The sequence below is a fragment of the Xylocopa sonorina genome, chromosome 9, assembly GCF_050948175.1.
Source record: "Xylocopa sonorina isolate GNS202 chromosome 9, iyXylSono1_principal, whole genome shotgun sequence".
Taxonomy (NCBI): Eukaryota; Metazoa; Arthropoda; class Insecta; order Hymenoptera; family Apidae; genus Xylocopa; species Xylocopa sonorina.
This window is the reverse complement of record NC_135201.1, coordinates 9,631,486-9,651,496: the sequence shown is the minus strand read 5'-3', so window position 1 is coordinate 9,651,496 and position 20,011 is coordinate 9,631,486. Positions and strand designations below refer to the sequence as shown.

Sequence of the window (20,011 nt, the reverse complement as noted above, 5' to 3'; positions counted from 1 at the left end):
GCTGTTGCACAGTTTCTTTCCGTCTGCCTTTCTTTTTGCCAGACACGCGCGCGCCGATCGATCTGCCTTTCCCTATCAATCTTCCGCTCGTTTGTTCGTTTGTACAACCAGAGAGAGGGTGAGAGAGTCGTAATTAATCACGCGAATGATTTGTCGAACGTTGCCTCGTGGCGGAAGTCGCGGATGAAATTTTTCGAGATCCTCGTTAATTGAATTCGAAATCTATATTCTTGGACTTTCGTTGTAAAAATAAAGTTTGGCATTTTAGAAATAATTCGATATTAGTGGAAAATAAGAATAAAATAACGCTCAACGTTTACCACCCCTTTTACTGTGCAATAATGAAATTTCGAAGAACGTGACATAACTGAACGATGAGACGATAACAGTAATGAATAAAAATCGGCCCAGAAGCGACAGCGAGGCTGAAACAATATTACAAAAATTCGAGGGATACCCTCGAGGGCATAAAGAATCTCATTACTCAGGACGAGCCTGCACGCCAAATCGAAACTCCCTCCGTGGCGGCATAAATTGCAGCGATCGAAAATTGGAATCGCGATCGCGCCGTCGAACTTGCGCTTTCTACACGGTGGTGGTGAAAACACGAGCGCAACGACGCCGGCAAAAAAGTCAAAACGAAACCAACGAAGGAGGAGCGAAAAAGAAGGAGGAGGAGGAGGAGGTGGAGGAAGAAGAAGAAGGGCGAGGAGATCGACGACCCGCAATTTTCTGTACGTGCAATTTCACCTGTTGCACGTACCCGCGTCGAATTCGATCGATTTGTTAAGGTAACGAGCCGCCTCGAATAAACTCGCTCCATTATCGCCGGCTACCAGTTCAGACGCTCGTCGCGGATCTTATCGACGGCTTCGAGGGACCTCGTGGATAATGGTTAATCAAAATTAACCGTAATAACGTTAACAGAGTTTAAATGTTCAATTTCAATTGAAATGGGAACCTGTGGTTATCCCTCGGGTCTCGCGTAACGTTCCTCCCGACCGACGCGATTTAATACTCGCGTGCGATCGGTCCCACGAGCGAGAAACCCCCTTTTGGGATCGAATAAACGTCCACTGGCTCCATCGTAAATCACACCAGAGTCTCTCTCTCTCTCTCTCAGAGATTTCTCAATTAATACACGCAATCTCACTTTGGAATTTATATGCAACAGTATAAACATTTTAGTTCCGATTTCGCAGTATTTCATTTAACTTTAATCGAGAGATTCGATCTCAGCGCGAATTGAAAGACTCGCGCCTTTCAATTACGAGTACCGTAATAATTATAGCGATCCTGGACAAAGTACTGAGAAAGGTCTCTCTCTCTCTCTCTCTTTTTCAGGTTCGATTCTCGAGGTCTCCAAGAACCTTCGCGAGGACAATTAAGTGGTATCACCAACTTGATGGAAAGCAGAAAAAGGGGGACAACATCTTGCAGACGGCGGTCGATTAGTCACCCGATACAGGTGCGGCCAGGTGAGACCGGAAGCGCCGATTTATCGGGCGAATCGTGACGGACCAGATCTCGTTGCCGATTTCCTCCTGCCAAGTCGGCCAGAACTTCCTCCTCTCGTCTCTACTGCTCTTAAAAACCGATTCGAAAGCCTCGAATCAGCGTCGTACGTCTTCTTCCTCTCGCTTCCGGTTCGCAGCGTTCTCTTTTCCCGTGAAAATTATGTATCCGCTTAAGGAAAGTTCGTTCGAAACTTTCCTTAAATAATTCAAATTGTTCACCAGAAGAAGTAACTTAATTTAATATTTAATATTTTAAGTTTTAAGACAGCAGAAGGATCAGACAGATTTTTTAAACACAGAAAAGTGGTGCGTATCGAAAAGGAGGATCCCAAGGAGGCAAAGAGCAGAGTAACACAGCGAGTTCTTAATAAATACAGAAAGACAGGGATCCTCGAGAGGCTTCGTCACCTCCATTCCCAGCCCATAAAATCCTAACTTCATCCCTAGCCGTTTCTCGTGTCTCCTCGTTAATAATACAAGAGACCCCGCGCATGCGTCCCTGTAAAATTCGAAAAATCGGTTCGCGATCCCCTCTGCTCCCAGGAGGAAGTGTGCACACCTCGGGCGTTGTTTGTCGAATAAAACGAGCACGTTAAAGACCGGGCAGAACTCTCGAGCGAGTCGACGCGCGGCGAATGTGTTGTCCGCGGTTGGAAACGGTTGGACACGGCGCTGGGGGACATAACTAAAGCGGTCTCGCGGCACGATCGCGGCACGGTCCGTACACGTGTAACCCCGGGGCCTACCAGGGGAAATTATTGATTATTAAAGCGGGCCCAGCCGCTCCAAGTCCCCGAAGAACGTTGCCAAGGCACGCTGCGCGCCTTCTGGATCGATCGATCGGCGAAAAATCCGCAGTGCGGGTTTCTACGGGAACGATTTGCATGCATCAGGGGTTGGGAGGTGAAATTAATAAGGAATCGCTCGATAACGAGTTTCTCGGGGTTCCAGTCGGGCCTCCACTCGAGGAGGACACGAAAGACGTCTTCCAGAAGTCGAGTGGACCCATATACAATCGAGCATCCGTGATAAACGCGACGTCCAGACGATCCCTTCCGACTGGTCGTCGGATCTCTTGGCCATCAGCCAGCGCTACCAACGTTTCAGAAGGACGCTACTCGAGGAACAAGAGGGTTACGTGTATAGAGATATACAAACGCGGAGGAACGTCGAAACATGTGAGAGGAGAAGCTCAACGGAAGCTGACTCGTTATTGTCCAGCTTTCTCCTCTTCCTTTTTCGAGAGCGACTGTTTGGGTTACAAGGATCCCTGAATTGGTTCTTCAAAGAGGGTACCAAGAGGGTTGATAAAAGAATAGATAAAGAAACACGACTGAGAAGATTGTATCGATGCATCAGTACACTGTTGTTCAGCCTTTTTCAAGTATTGTTTCAATTAAAAAATGTATAAATCTTCTATTATACAAAATAGCTGATCTGATACTGATACCAATGTTTATAGATCACGTAGATCGTCAGACGATGAGTGATACATATACTGTCAATATCTGAATGTAATTTAATTGTATATAATAATTGAAATACAAATGTGAAAGTAACGAATCGAGAGAAGCAAAGGACCTCTGGCCATCTTCACCCCAGGACACCCGATACACACAATAAGGCCAGACTTTTACGCGGTCGCCGCAGGATTTTCTTTCGCCCCGACCTCGAGGATATTTTGTTACGCGGATACGATTGCGTCCCGATCGGACGCGATTTTATTCCATCGCCCTTCGAACCAGCCACGCCTTTCGATCAATCCGTATCCACGAGAGAAACGTCTTCTTACTCGCGTCTTTTAACGTCAGTTTTCGAGACGACGCTCTCAATTTTCTCTCGACTCGAACGAGAGTTTTCGAAAACGACGCTCTCAATTTTCTCTCGACTCGAATTCCATAGAAACTGTTTCACGGTCGAGGGTTGGGCCGCTATTTAGAAACTGGTAGCAGCGCGGGGCGGCGCACGTGAGCCAGACGAAACGTTCCGTGGAACTCTTTTGTTCCACTTTCGAGTGTATCAAGTTATATTGTGTACCGGCAAGCATCGTGCCGGATGTAGCAATGAGCGGCGCGGCGAGAGTCAACGAGCCATTTCCGGGGCCTCTCGCTGCGGAATATTACATTGATAACAGAAATTGCCCTGGCAAGTGTGCCCCGCGCCGGATAAGACGTTCTCCTCGAGGAGACGTCGCGTGATCGCCGAGGAACCGTCGCAGACCTCCACCCCCGCTCGATTTTTCGCTCCATGCTCTATCGAACAACTCACAGATCAGTCTAACTGTCGATAACAATTTTTATTACTATTCGATGATAGTATTTACCATTTTAGCCAATCTAAGAATGGGTTTTTTTAAACTTTCTTGTTTTGTGAGTTTGGAATGGATTTTCTAATGAAGAGAGTCTCTAATTGATGCTAGTGTAAGCCAAAAGCTTTTGCAACCCCCAAAGAAAATTTTGAATTAAATAAACCCCGTGTATTTTATTATAAAGGATGCAATATTGAATGTCTCGAGTAAGTTTATACATTTTCTATGGTTTCCATAGTTTTTATGTGCGTACGAACCAGCAGTCCTAAGGGTGGATTTTTTCAAATCCTTCAAAATATAAGAAACTTTTTATATTCCATGAGTTTAGAATAAATTTTCAAATCTGAGAGTCCTTAATAAATCTACTGAAACCCAAAACCTTGTACAACCCCCAAAGAAAATCTCAAATTAAACAAACCCTACGTATCTTATTACGAAGGATACAAAATTGACTGTCTCGAATGAAAAAGTTCATAAATTTTCCATTTTTTCCATAGTTTTCTCGTGCGTACGAACCATAAGCCTCGAAAAATGGTAGCCTCGAGGCTGAACCAAAGAGGCTGCCCACTCCGCACCCTAATCACCGTGGCCACTCGAGAGTCGGCTCACGAGGGCCGAGATAAGCGGCTCGAGGTGGGTGCGCGGTTCCGAGAAACGAAATCTGCCGATCCGATCTCGCGAATTCATCGAGCATCGTGTCGCCGTGCTCGTCCGGCAGGCCTGATGCTGAATGGAATCATTCATGCGAGGACACGTACCTACGCGCCGCCTCTTCTCTCTCTTTCTCTCTCCCCATCGAGCGCCACTGTTTTTCGAGATACGAGAACGGGGTGAAAAAAAGCGAGGGAGCAACTGCAATGGGACCACGCCAGTCCATCCACCTTATCGTGGATTCGAAGGGACTTTTTGTCGCTGGCTCGCAGCCAGGACGCGGTTCGCTCTTCCTTGCCTGCGATCTTTCGACAAATGTCCACCGGATCTGGAGCGAGCTGCTGGCGACAAGTTCGATATCTCGCGATTCGAGCACACTGCGAGCATTCAAGAGGCATAAGAAAGCTTATCGATGAGAAGATCCTCAAGAAGAGGATTCTTTTCTAACTTAAAATCTGAGAACAGAATGTTTGACTAAGGAAAATCTAATTTAGAGTTCCATCGTCGAATAAACATTGTCGCGAGTATTAAGTCTATTCGCGACAGTGGACTCAGGCGAGAGGATTCTTTTCTAACTTAAAATCTGAGAACAGAATGTTTGACTAAGAAAAATCTGATTTAAAGTTCCATCGTTGAACAAACATTGTCGCGAGTATTAAGTCTATTCGCGACAGTGGACTCAGGCGAGAGGATTCTTTTCTAACTTAAAATATGAGAACAGAATGTTTGACTAAGAAAAATCTGATTTAGAGTTCCATTGTTGAATAAACATTGTCGCGAGTATTAAGTCTATTCGCGACAGTGGACTCAGGCGAAAGCTAAGCACGCGTGTAGAGGAAAACTAGCGGCAGGACGTTTAACGATTTCACGGTTGGTGTCCTGCGAGCGATTCGCCGGATACCACAAGAAAGTTCGCCTGCTCCTCGATCTGCTCTACCAGCTGGCCCGAACGAACGACCCTCGCCGCGGCTATTAAACCGCGCGTCTATTCGACGCTGATAGCGCCGCGATTTGTTTATGGAGCGGAGCCGATTTCGCAAACGCTGCAAACCGTTGCGACACTGAACGAGAAAGCGATGGTTCGAAACGAAACACGACCCATTTTGCGATCACTAAAAACAAATAGACTACTTATTTGGTTATCCAAGACGTTTTTAAGGATATCAGAGTACGCAAAGCCGTTCTGATGATCAATCAAAGCGACAATTAAAAGTAAGATGTGTTTAGAATCCATAATTGATCGTAGCCAGGATCTGATCCACATTTTATCCCAGACCTCGTCAACGCGAGCGCAACATAAAAACAAATAGACTAGTTATTTGGTTATCCAAGACGTTTTTAAGGATATCAGAGTACGCAAAGCCTTTCTGATGATCAATCAAAGCGACAATTAAAGGTAAGATGTGTTTAGAATCCATAATTGATCGTAGCCAGGATCTGATCCACATTTTATCCCAGACCTCGACAACGCGAGCGTACACCAGCATCGTCCAGTGTCCTTTCGAGCGTCCAACGGTCGAATTCATCGGGGCGGTTTCGCAGAAAATAAATCAAAGGGTCGAGAGACGGAGGGCTCGCGTGATCTTTGTGAACGGTGGAAAAAGGAGCAACCGTGGTGGGGGACGAAAAAGAGGCGGAAGAAAAGGAGTAAAAGAAACGCGGGCACAGCTCGTCGGGGGTTAAGAAGAGGAGAAAGAAGAGGTGGCGGGTGGGAGGGGATCGGTAGGCGCATTGAAACGCGTCATTCGATCGCGAAGCCGGTATCAGGTGCAAACCAGTTTTCGGTGCATAGAGGAGAGTGCACGGGGAGCCGCGTGCATCGGCCGCGGATCTGCAAATGGCGACACGCACTCGCGTCGTTCCTGAACAAGTGCAGCCCCACGTGACATCGAGCGCGCGACGAATCGTTTCGAGGATGCCTCGTCTCGAAATTTTACCATACAACCCTGAAACGTATACTTTCTTTTTAATCGAAAATTCAATTCTTTTAAGAAAGACGCGAGTCGATCTGAAATTTGGGGAAAGTACAGTCCCACGTGAGCGACGAATGGTTTCGAGGATGCCTCGTCTCGAGATGTTACGATGCAACCCTGAAACATACCTTCTTTTAAATCGAAAATTCAATTCTTTTGAAAAAGACTCGAATCGATCTGAAATTTCTTCTGAAATTGCGAGATAGGAAAGTGCAGCCCCACGTGAGCGACGAATGGTTTCAAGGATGCCTCGTCTCGAGATTTTACTATACAACCCTGGAACGTACACTTTCTTTCTAATCGAAAAATTCAATTCTTTTGAGAAAAACGCAAGTCGATCTGAACTTTTTTTTTGAAACTAAGAGATGGGAAATTTTACTGCTGATGAAAAGGTATAAAGAGTGTTAAGAGCGTAAGAGAACGAGATACGAAGAGATATGTAGGGCACACTGTACTGGACGCCACAGTGCACCAGCATTAATTTCGACATGGGTTACGCAACGATCGATTCGAGCCGCGAGGCTCACGGGCCAACGGAGCAGCGTCATCTAAATCAATTGGCTGCGAGCACGTCGGGTCAAATCGATTAAACGATCGATCCTCGAGCTCCCGCGCGAAACAATACGTATCCTACTATCTCGTCGAACGCTGCAAATATTTGTCGAACGGAAATTTCCACCATCGATTAAACTATCTCTCGATACGCCATCTAAAGAATACCACAGCAACAAACTATCAAAGATGAAAACTCGTGACTCAATTAACCCAAAGTTCCACTTTTGAAATTGCACCCCAAAAGAAGGAGAAAAGAATAAAAGAAATTCGCAAGGAAGGAAGAACTGTGTTCTCCAGCCATATTCGATCGCAAAACCATCTGCCATCTAAAGAATACCACAGCAACAAACTATCAGAGATGAAAACTCGCGACTCAATTAACCCAAAGTTTCACCTTAGAAATTGCACCCCAAGAGAAGAGGAAAGAATAAAAAAAATTGGCGAGGAAGGAAGAACGGTGTTCTCCAGCCATATTCAATCGCAAAACCATGCGTCATCTAAAGAATACCACAGCAACAAACTATCAGAGATGAAAACTCGCGACTCAATTAACCCAAAGTTTCACCTTAGAAATTGCACCCCAGGAGAAGAAGAAAGGCTAAAAAAAATTAGCGAGGAAGGAAGAACGGTGTTCTCCAGCCATATTCAATCGCAAAACCATGCGTCATCTAAAGAATACCACAGCAACAAACTATCAGAGATGAAAACTCGCGACTCTATTAACCCAAAGTTTCACCTTAGAAATTGCACCCCAAGAGAAGAGGAAAGAATAAAAAAAATTGGCGAGGAAGGAAGAACGATGTTCTCGAGCCGACGGAAACGTCTTTGGAGGAGCACCAGAGGCGCATTCCTACAAGACATTAGCATTTCTGCGACGCGCGTCGAGTCGAGAGGCTAGTCGCGTGCAGCCAGGAACAAAAGGCGACACTGGCGAACGGCCAGTACCATCCTACGTGAACAATTCCCCGGCGTGTTCGTGTGTTTTATAACCCTTCCCCGTCCTTTTTCCTTCCCCCGTGTTTCGGCCGGAGAAATAATATTCTCCCCAGGAAACAGATTCCGGGAACGCCATCGGATCACCGAATTCGTATCACGTAGACGGCGAAGGAGCCGTCGTCTCGTTCACCGATACGTCCGCCACCGGGGAACGCAACCGTGTACTGCTAAGAGCAACTTTGATGCGCTGAGTTACGCCTCGACTGTTTCGCATCCCCTGGTCCATCGCCAGATCTATTCCATTCTTTATCAGAGAAAATTTCGATGAGAAGTACGAAAGAAGTTATAAGAAAAACGTAATGGAGCTTAATGTTTGTGTATACAATCAGTATTTATATTATACTTTCACAAGAACTTAATTTCAATGAGTGCAATGAGTGAACTAATCATGGTCCATCGCGAGATCTACTCCGTTCTTTAACAGAGGAAATTTCAATGAGAAGTGTAAGAGAAGTTATAAGAAAAACGTAACGAACTTAATTTCAATGAGTGCTTTTAGTAAACCTACCAAACTGACCATCATCTGCAAAAGAAAATAGGAAGCACAACTAGTGAACACTTTCCACGATCATCGACAAGTTCAACGTCGATAGAATGAGTAAAGAGGACCCGAAAACCCGCATAATGAATTCCTGCAGCGTCTCGAGCGTTCGATCAACCCCATGCACGCACCCCATTATCACTGGCGAACTCGATTGACGCGCACCCCGGCGTCGTCCAGCGATGATCGATATTTAATAACGACACGATCGTTAGCGAAGCGTCGCCTGGTCGAAGCCAGAGCAACGGTCGAGGAACGGCGAACGCGGGACCGATTGCTGCGCCGCGAGGAAGAGAAAGGGGAGGCTCGCGTCCCCTAAACGCTTATTATGCGGCATTACGGGCTCTGCCCTCGGTGTATGCGTAATACTAAGTCACGCGAGCCGTTCACCGTTCGCGAGGGACTCCGTGTCCAGCAGCGGTGCAAGTTTTTTGCCGGTTTCCACCGTAATTGCGGCCACGCGGGATATCCTTCGCAGGCGAGAGGACTCTAGGGACCTTCGATGGACCATCCGTCAGGAAACTGTTACGTTTCTATGATAATAAACGAGAGTAACGATATTTAAATGCGATAAACACATTTTTTTAATAAAATGCTTGAAATCGATGGGTCCTCCGTCAGGAAACTGTTACGTTTCTAGGATAATAAACGAGAGTAGCTACATTTAAATGCGATGAACACGTGTGTTTAATAAAATGCTTGAAATCGACGGGTCCTCCGTCAGGAAACTGTTACGTTTCTACGATAATAAACGAGAGTGACAATATTTAAATGCGATAAACACATTTTTTTAATAAAATGCTTGAAATCGATTGGTCCTCCATCGAGAAACTATTACGTTTCTAGGATAATAAACTAGAGTATTTACATTTAAATGCGACGAACACGTGTGTTTAAAATACAATGCTTGAAATCGATCAAGATTTTGAACTATGTAATAAAATAAGAGATCCTTGCAATCCTCATCCTTGCTAGGTGTTTACTGATCGTCTTTGCTCTACTTATTCCGATCGCGTTTGCTGCTTCTAACCATACACGCCTGTTCCACGTACTCTATTTATACCGATTATGTCTTCTGTCGCAGTAACGCCAGAAGATATACTAAGACAGAAATGAATTTTCTTTTCCTAGATCCCATCGTTAAATATTGACACGCGCAGATAACAGCGTACCGTCGTTATCGAACGATTTCGTGCCAGAGCGTTTCTACGGTTCATATCCATTTCCGTCGAATTTCGAGCCGCGAGGAGGAAAGCAACGAGACAAACGACTAATCGAGGGTTACAGTCGAGGGATGGGCGAGGTTTCGACCGCGTTGTTTGAACGACGCGATACAGGTATCGCTGTGCAAACCGCGGTTAGCCCGGCTGAAACGCGATAAGACAACCTGAAATGCCGCACGCTCCTCGTCAACCGGCTTGCTGATCCTTTCACCGGCCACGAGAGCGGGGCACCGCGATACGCTTCCACCTATAAATCATCAGTATCGTCGTTACCGATCTAAAATTCTATGGAGAGCCCAGCAACAATGGACGAACGGCAACGGGGACGCCGATACGTTTCGCGCGGACAAGCTCGCCTCGAAATTTGTCCAGAACCTCCCCCACGGGGGTGAAAAATACCGACTGGAGTCCTGCTTTCACTTGGCGACGCGTCGAGCGCGATCCAACCTCTCTCGAGCGATTTTTTCAACTGTAAAAATTACGAAAAGAATCTTCTTGAGTCGCAACAATGGACGAACGGCAACGGGGACGCCGATACGTTTCGCGCGGACAAGCTCGTCTCGAAATTTGTCCAGAACCTCCCCCACGGGGGTGAAAAATACCGACTGGAGTCCTGCTTTCACTTGGCGACGCGTCGAGCGCGATCCAACCTCTCTCGAGCGATTTTTTCAACTGTAAAAATTACGAAAAGAATCTTCTTGAGTTTCTCTAATGAGCGTAAAGGTATTTCGCGCGAGTAAACTCATCGCTCGAGACGATTGCGGTGATTAACTTCGAACGATTTTCAAGGAAGTGGACAGACCATTGAATCTGGCGAAAAGATTAGGAAAAAAATCTTTGTAAGTTTCTTTAACGAGTGGAAGAGCATTTCGTGTAAGGAAATTCGTCGCTCGAGGTGGTAACAGGTGGGGTTTGGTGATTAACTTGGAACGATTTTGTCAAGTTCGCGAGCAGACCATTGAATCTGGCGAAAGCAAAACCGAGGCGATCCACGGGGAGAAAAAAGTGGCGAACGAAATGAGGTCGAGGCACAATGTCCCGGAGCGGATCGATGGCGAATGAACGGATCGATTCGGGACACGATTAACTCGATTCCGTTTGCTGGTCGCGTACCCCGTCAGCCTCGTTGGATTCCGCTCACGTGCCCGCGATCGCCACGCGTAAAAAAGGCTTTATGCGCGCGTCCAACCGCGGCCGACCATCAGAAGAAACGTACTACGAATTACAATTCCGTGGATCCTTGGGCGTCAATGAAAGTCGACGATCGCTGCCCAGTCGAGATCGAAAATCGCCACGATTTCATGGAAAATTCCGATTCCACGGGAGATCAACACCCGATGCGATTCAAATTGTCTCTCAACGATTCTCAGAATTAATATATTCCAGCAACAGTTAGAAAATACCGTAGTTCGCTATTCAAATTGCAAAGCAAAAGTTTAAAATTCTCCAAGACGCCTCGAGCGAACATAATCCTCGACGAAATACATCCAACTGAATCTCTATAAAGTTGCAACATTTGAATAGAGAATCAAAACAAAATCGAAGAAAATTTCATCTGGTTGGTTTCGAAAAATCGTCAGGCGATTGGTCGTAGCATAGAAACGATCTGATTAACGCAGTCGATGGTTTGCAAAGTAAAAGTTTAAGATTCTTCAAGATGCCTCCAGCGAACATAATCCTCGACGAAAAACATCCAACTGAATCTCTATAAAGTTGCAACATTTGAATAAGAACCGAAACGAAATCGAAGGAAATTTCATCTGATTGGTATCAAAAAATCGTCAGGCGATTGGTCGTAGCGTAGAAACGATCTGGTTAACGTGGTCGATGGTTTGCAAAATTCTTCAGGATGCCTTTGGCGAATATAATCCTCGACGAAAAACATCCAACTGAATCTCTATAAAGTTGCAACATTTGAATAAGAAGCGGAACGAAATCGATGGAAATTTCATCTGATTGGTTTCAAAAAACCGTCGAGCGATTCGTGGTGGCGTAGAAACGGGTTGCTTAACGTGCCCGTTTCCGTTCCACGTCGCAAAGTATCGCGGAACGATGGCCCGTTCCGCGGCGTTGAGTCGCGCGAAATCTGTATCGCCGAGAGGACGATGGAGGCTCGTAAATAGTAGCGCGCCGCGCGGAATTCCATAAATTCGCGGCGCTCGCTGCACTTTTATCGATAGGACAGATCTGAGGTCCGCGCGGAACGCTCGCATAATTGGACGAGCGCGAGACGACGGCCTGGGCGATAATTTAACCGGGTGATAAGTCGTCCCCGGGCTTTCAACGGAGCTCTGCACGCTGAGAGTGCTGCTCGAGTAAAAAGTATCGAAGCATCGCCCAACGATTCACGATAATTGCCGCGATTCAGCCGTGCAGAGCTGGCAAGATGATGCGATCGAGCCTTGGGACCGGAAGTCGAACGGAATTCATTGCGAGAGACACTGCAGTACCTTTTATTTATGTTCGACGCTCTCAGAAGTTAAATAGCAGACACTGCTCGCAGTCGAAATCTGTTTTTAACAGAGAGCAGATTATTTTGTATAAAGTGAGATTGAAAAATTTCAAATTAATATTGGGAGATTGTATACGAGCAGACGCAGCTGCAACAATTCTAAGGCTCTCTCAACCCTCGAAAAGAGAGGAAAAAAGAATCAAGAACCAAGGAAGGAAACATCAATGGCCCCACAAATCATCTCCGAGTGTTGCGACGACAAATATCCGGCATAATCCAATAAAAACGCGGGCTTTCCGATAACCAACCGAAGACCACCACATGCGACCATCCCTGTCCCGCAGTAAATCAACCACCGCTCTCACCCCACCCTAAGTACAATCCAAACGCGATCCAAGGGTGGTGGTGTTCAAGAGCACACGCAGGAGGGCGCATGAAACTAAAAACGAGGATTAAACTACACGTCGAGAGGCGAAAGAAAGCGAACGGTCGCGGGGCGGACGAGCGAGAGGAGGAGGAAGAGAAGAAGGGTTCCGGGAGGAACAAGAGGAAGAGGATCCCGAGGAAGAGGCGTCCAGCCAGCGATGGAACGGGGCCTGAGGAGGGAGCAGACCCGCATGTGACATCCGAGACACTCTCCTTGGGCCGTCCCTCTTTCTCCACCACCTTCGTCGACCGCCGTGGAGAGCGGAATGGTAAAGAGCGAGAGGAGGGATGATTGAATCGTCTCCATCTCCATCTGCAGGGCCCAGCTGGTGCGCCCTCTCCTTCTCCTCCTCCTCTCAGCCCCGCAGCTTAATCCCTCGTCGTCCACCAACGCTCACGGCGAGTCCTGCGCGCCGTTCTTCGTCCCTCGCCGCCGCGTATTGTGGACTTTCCTCAAAGAGGACACAAAAGGATTCGCCTGGTGTATAGGGAGAGCCGCGCGGTCGATCGGGAGCACGTGTGCCCCCGGTGGCCGGTCAAAGGGACGCCGAAAGGGAGGCCAATTAGACGTCCACTCCGGGGAATACTGGAGGAACCTCGAGGAGGCTCTAAATAGCGAGCTGCAGCTCGAGATTGGTCCCTCAAGAGGACGATGGGTGTCTCTCTTTCTCTCTGCGAGGATACTTGACGTCGAGAGTAGGGGGGGGGGGGGGGGGAGAGGCGGGTTTTCGGCTCCTGTGGGAAACCTGGGTTAGATCAAATATTTTTCTGCAGCTCTTCGGTTTGCTTACGTTTCTTCATTTTTTTTATCCACTCGACATCTCTCGACGAGATAAATAGTTTTTCGAACGAGGAGGTAATGTTTCTGGTTTAGTCGCTGCAAGCAGCATTATAAGAATTCTTCCTTGGTCGATCTTGAACTCTTAGTTGTACGAGGATCGTTTTAAATTGTAATGATCGCCAAAGGATTTGAGAATGTATTATAGTAGAAACTTGGATGGAATTATGTTATAGCATCATCTTCAATAGAGTGCTATAAAAACGTCGTTAGCCTGTTTCTTCGAACTACAGCGATCTTATTCGATGAAGAAACACGTACAGGCGGATACGTTAATGGCCTTTCCGTAGTCAGATTAACAGCTGCAATTACACCGTGTTCCCCTTAGTTGTCCCTCTCTGTCCCTCCCTCTTCCGTCCGTCTCAGTGGAGGGCAAGGATCTTGTAGTTGCTCTTTGATCTTCCTACTTATCGTGGTTACATCGTCGGTGCGCTGGTTTACGCGTTTCACGTAAACACGCGTAAGTGGCCGACGAGGGATTGTTATGGGAAAAACCAGAGCCGCCTGCCTCGCAGAAACCGGAAGCGCTGTCGTTGCCCTCTTCGACGCTCGAGCAATCCACTTCTCCTCTCATTTTCTCGAAATTTTCCCGTGTCTCTTCGATAGATCCATTTTTCCACTCGATTTCCATCGATCACTTCGATCGTCGATACTTTATAGATTTCCAGTAGGATCGTGAAAAAGCGAGGGAACGAAAGTTTCGAGGGATGTCCTCGTGCGAGGTCGAAGGTAAATAGAAAGGAGGAGTCGTTTGGAGTAACGTGAAGACGAGGCTCGAGACACGGTAATTGGTTCGCGACGATGACGGCCCATTAGGAGTGTTTTTTCTAGCCGAGGATAATATTTTGACGCGCGCGATCGCGCTGCGCCCTATTCAAACACGAATTTTCGACGGTCAAGCGGCAGCAATAACATTTCAATCGAGCCACCGCAAACGGTTTCTGTCCAGGGTGTTCCAACTCCTCGCTTTTCCTTTCGCATTCAGTAAACGTGCTGTCACTTCGATGAAATATCAAAAATGCAAGAAGAATCTACACAACATTTTCTGAAGAATGATGAGAAATATCGAGAAGCTAGAAGATAAGAAAAAATCGCCATCTTGGTTCCCTTACTACTTTACTAATATTCTAAAAGTAGAGTAGATTCGTTTGAAATTAATTAACTAAAAAATCAGCGAAGTATTCTATCTTAGAAATTTGTAAAATTCCAAGAATTCCGTTCGCCTTCCCGGAAATTCCACGACCACTAATATTTCACTGCACACGTGCGTGAATGGTGCACGGGGGCGCAAACGAAGCGCGGAAGAAAAAGCGGGAGCAAAATAAATTTCGTCCACAGAATGACTCCCTCGCAGTGCATTAGCGAGGACTTCAAACGATGCCCGAAAAACCGCTGGAAAAGCAAACAATTAACAGAGACAGCAATTTCCCCACGCTCTGAGACGCCATCAAACTTTCACCCAACAACGTGGAGGAACCTTTTAATAACTCGCCACGTAGGGACTTAATCGTCCCGTGGACGTATATACATTCCCAGCCAACGAGTCGTCGAACAGTTATTACCACAGACATGCACGTTACAATTATTAATTCTAACGTGAATGCTCGAATAAATACGGATGATCGCAGATATAATCGCCTCAATAATAGTTAAACTCTCGTACAAATGTAATTACACTCGCGAAACCACTTTCTGAGAATCTGCAGTAATAAACCAGCAGTAAGTACGACTTGTTCCTTTCATAAAAATGATTCAGCGCGCTGAATCGCGATCTTACGGCTCTCCAGAGCATCGACTCGATATCGAAAGCGTTATCGAAGCACCGTCAGGTGCAGGACCAGGTATATCGCGATTCACCAGGCTCGAAAAAAAATAGGAAAAAAGAGCAAAATGAAATTTGGCAGCGCGTGGATCGGCTAACTTGGACGTATCAGATAAACGTGTTCAAAGGGTGGGAGACTCAAGCGTTTATTCCACGCGGAGAGAGGCCTCGGATCGGACAAATGAACAACCTGTTGGCGGCTCGATCGCCCTTTCGTGTTTCTGCGTACTGGGCTCCCCCTCGCAGAGCGTGCTTTCGCTGCACCGAGGCCTGCTCGGGGCAATTAAAAAGTGCAGTCGAGGCGAAATGTATCGAGAAGCCTCGTGAAATATCGCGTAACTTTTTAGTTGGGTTTCCAAGGTGCAATTTCCTCTCAAGAATGTTTTAATCTCGACTCGCTTGTAGCTTCCTCGCCTCTTCGATTTCGATAAATCGTACTTAATATACGAGATATTAAAGCGAAGAGAGTGTGGAACTCGCATCGACCTAATTAACGCGATGCTTCTCGTATCTCTTTAATTTTAAGTAAACCGCTTGAAAAAATGGAAATCGAAGCATGCGAGAGTATTCGAATCTACATAGACACCGCGAATGTAGTTTACAAACATGTTTCACAGTTGCAATTAACAAAATGAGAGTAATTAAAGAAGCGGGGTACTCACTTCCGGCCGCTGTCCAGGAACCTGTCGAACTCGACGGACATTTTGCAGCAGAGGGCCCGCCTGTTGTGCGAGGACGAGCACTTGGTGTTGATCATGTGGCCGTCTGCAATCAAACACGAACACGCGGCTACAGCAAGGGTTTGTGGGCGGCGCAATTAATTAAGAGGTTAATAATCATCCTCCCGGGTCGACGGCTACCAAAGGTTTAATTAATTCGACTGGAGGCTTCCCCTCTGTCGCTTCTGCTCTTCGCCAGCGCACAGGTGGGGCGCCTTAACCGATCACCCCCTAAAACCTGCATCGTTCTCGCTTAGAGACGCTCCCACGATACGCGGCTGTTTCAATTAAGCCTGTCGACGATACGCGACAATTAACCGTTCGAACGGCTCGCGGGAGTAATTGCACGGCCGCTTAATATAATTGCACGCGATCGAGCGAGCCCTGTAAATCATCGAGGAAGTACGTATATACCTAATACGAGTGTCCACTTTTTTTTCTCCGTCAGATTTGCGATTGATCATCGTGATTTGCGATCACTATAGGATGTGTATTCGTAAAAATGATTTCTCTCGACTCTCAAGTAAAATCTATATCGACCTACAAACACTTTTAAACGAACGCTTAAGGTTATCCCTGGCCTGCGAGGCCTGAAAGATACCCTGGCAAACAGAAAGGAAAGAAATTCACGGGGATCCAGGTCGAAATTACATCACGCGTTCCCCCGCGGCACGGCTGACGCGGCCGGTTAGTCCGCGTGGGTGGACCAACAACAGGGAGGATAATACCTGGCGCGGAAGGCCTCAGGAGGAGGGATGAGCACGCGAGCCCTCGGGCACCGTCCGACATTTGACCTCACCACGCGCTCCGCACCGGTTTCCACCTTTCTTCTACCTGCCCGCACATAATCCACCCTCCCATCCGTGCGCTTATTCGAGATACCACCCCTACTGCCTACCTCGCGTTGCACCTTTCCTCTCTTTTCGCCTCTGACTCGTTACTTTCTTCAAGTCTTAACCATAGCCAAACGTTGGAAGCTCCGTAAAATTCAATTTAATTTATTCGTTTATAACTATTGAAATTTCTTATTTATGCTGTCGTTATGCAATTAAGTACTCCGCATTAATCCACCCTCCTATCCGTGAGCTTATTGAAGATACCACCCCCACTGCAAATCTTGCGTTGCACCTTTCCTCTCTTTTCGTCTCTGATTCGTTACTTTCTTCAAGTCTTCACGTAGTGAAACGTTGGAAGCTTCCTAAAATTCAATTTAAATTGAATTTATCCATTTAAAAATTTCGCAATTTCTGATATATGCTGTCGTTATGCGATTAAGTGTTTGTCAGTAAGAATGGACGCATTAAAAGTAAACGTGAATGCAAATCTCGACGATCGGAGTAGAACACGTTTCGGCTGTGCGATCAAAATGGATGGGAGCGTGGTCAGAATAAGTGTATCGACGCGATCGACCGATCCGCTCGCCTGGAAACCGGTCGCGAGGTCTCCTGCAAGGTGGAATCTCGTCGAGCCTGATCGACACGCGGCCCTTCCTTTTTCGACGCGAGGAACGCGGGATTACTTAACGATTATCTGGCTTATGAACCTTGGACATCGAGGGGAACGATCGAGCAACTTGTCACCCTTGCAGAATCGCGTTTGTCAGCGAAGAATCGGTTCCAAATTCAATTCAAAGGAACAGGAGAACCCTCAAGATTTTCTTTACAACCGATCGAAGAAACGATCGCACTCTCGCTTCGTTCCACGCGATTTTTCCAACGAAGACTTTCCTTATTGCGAAATTAAAGCGTTTGATGTCCGAGTGACGCGATTAAAAAATCGATTTAAACGTGCTAGCCTTAGAAACCAGCAGAAATTCGTGCACAAGTATGTTCTCCAAGCGATATGGATCGTTTCGACCGTGTTTCGCGGCGACAATTAACCAGGGACGAGCTTTAGAAATGATTGACGAGCGCACGGGTACCGCGAGCGAGCCCAGCTCCTGCACGCTCGCTCCGCGCCGGCAATTATCGCGTAAACGAGGCCAGCCATTAAGCCATGCCATAATTATCCATGCCTCGTATTACAACAGAAATAAACGGTCCGATTTCATTCATTTTTCCCTCTTGTTTCTTTTCTTCTTCTTCCTCTTTCTTTCTTCCATCAATCTCCTTTCTTCTTTCCAGGGAATTACGTCGACGTGCTTGTCCCCGATGCTTTTTCTACCGTCGACGCCGGATGGAAGGAAGCGATGGGATGATGCCGTTAAGTAGGTTAGAAGAGAATTAACGAAGTATGACTGGAGTTTAGTCGTCTCTCGCTACCGCGGTTATTACGATCGTAATGGGCGAGGACATTTTCGAGCTTGATTACTTGTTTAATTAGTGAACGACTTTGGTGGGGGTAGCTGCGAGGTTTTTAGACATTGCAGTGGCTAGAATTGAGAAGATTCTGAGTTTTCTAGTTTTCTATTAAAATGTAAATCTATGAGAATCTCTTTCATAGTTTTTCGAAGCCTAAAGCAATAAGGAAGCAGGCCAAGGAACGAGTACGTCAGTGGAAACCTTTATTGCCAGCGGAGGGTTAATATTTGAGAAGCATATGCGAGGGGACCCTTCTGACTAAATTTACCTATGTTCTTCCTAAATCGATGTGTATGCGTGTAAAGTCAGTGGAAAGAGTCTGGTGTATAAGATTAAGTCTAAAAATAACAATTATTGAACCTCGTATGTGTTTTGTCAATTGTACGAGTCACATCAGGGGATGAAACGAAGATTACAGTTTCTATTATTATTCTTTGTACACACTGAGTGCAAAGAAGCTAATACCAAATGAGTTACACGCATTTGTATCTTATGAAAATTCAATAAATGAAAAGAGAGGTACTCACTGGTCTGGTTCTGGAAGTAGGGATCATCTCGATCGGTGAAGAACCACGTCTGAAATCAGAAAAATCGAACACTGAAACTGAAACACTGATACCATGAACAGAGATCCGTTCAGTTATAATAACAATATCATCGAACACCACTAAATACCAAATTTTCCATATTCCACTACCTCTTCTATACCTCGAATATCGCATCAACCAATTAGCAAGCTCTAACTAACCAAGCCTCACTCCTGACGATCAATCTCGATCGACTATTCCCTAAATTCGATTCCTGCGTGTTAGACCAGCAATTGGAGCCAATATTTTCGAACGAGCTGCACCAAGACGAGCACCTTCCGTCCAATTCTAAAGTGTCGCATCGCGGAGTCTCATCTGGCCTGGCGCAGGCGGCTGACGACGTTAATGATCGGTGGAGGCGCACGTGTTAAAGCAGCCGCCTATTTTTAGTTGCCGTGGTTCCCTTCAGGAAGTGAACGGCGACGAAACGAGGGAGGGGACCGCCACCAGACGTCACGAGCATTGTCTCGAGGATTTTCACGTGGCGGGATGCGCGCTCCAAGCCCGGGGGTTACGCGGATATCCCCGCCAGTTGCGCGGGAAAGGAGAAGAGTAACGTGGGAGAGCCACTCCACTAGGGACACAACTGGAAACGAGTAGAAAATGGTAAACTTGTGCTTGGTGGAGATCTTCAAGCTTCGACGCGAAATTTCTTAAAAGGATACTAAATTAATTTAAAAAATATGCAGGCTTGGAGTACACGCGGTTGTTTTAGTAAACGTATACTGGTTAATTCAACCCTGATCAATGTTTAAATAGAACAAGTACAAATTTCAGCCACGAGATTAGACCTTAACTATCTGAACTCCAAGATAGCAACGATTACATTCATCCTTTAGGCACGTACGCGAAATAAATAAATATTTAACAGAGGATACTTTTATAACTTCCGATATTTCCGCTCGCGAAACCAAACACGATAAACGTGTAATGAAAACAGAAGAAAAATACGGTCGTAGGTAAGGATGTTTACAGTGCACGCGGCTAACCGATAAAGCGAAAGATAAAAAGTGACTCGAGTGTACAGAGCCGACGGCGAGGATTCGTCGCGACGATGGAGGATGTCCGGTGTAACGATAATTAAACAGTCTACACGGTCGAAA

General features: G+C 46.4%; 2 protein-coding genes across 2 annotated transcripts in view; both read right to left on the bottom strand.

The window, feature by feature from the left end:
- LOC143426990 (uncharacterized) overlaps window positions 1–10,105 on the bottom strand; it is a 316,082-nt gene extending 305,977 nt beyond the window's left edge. Inside the window, exon 1 of the mRNA XM_076900771.1 lies at window positions 10,092–10,105. The gene's annotated coding sequence lies outside the window, so the exon portion shown is untranslated. The remainder of the gene's footprint in view (window positions 1–10,091) is intronic.
- Window positions 1–20,011, bottom strand: part of Fng (Fringe glycosyltransferase) — a 77,130-nt gene that overhangs the window by 52,687 nt on the left and 4,432 nt on the right. The window contains exons 3-4 of the mRNA XM_076900781.1: window positions 18,849–18,897; window positions 15,965–16,067 (exon numbers count right to left, since the gene is read on the bottom strand). Of these exons, the coding sequence (XP_076756896.1) occupies window positions 15,965–16,067; window positions 18,849–18,897 (152 nt within the window). The remainder of the gene's footprint in view (window positions 1–15,964; window positions 16,068–18,848; window positions 18,898–20,011) is intronic.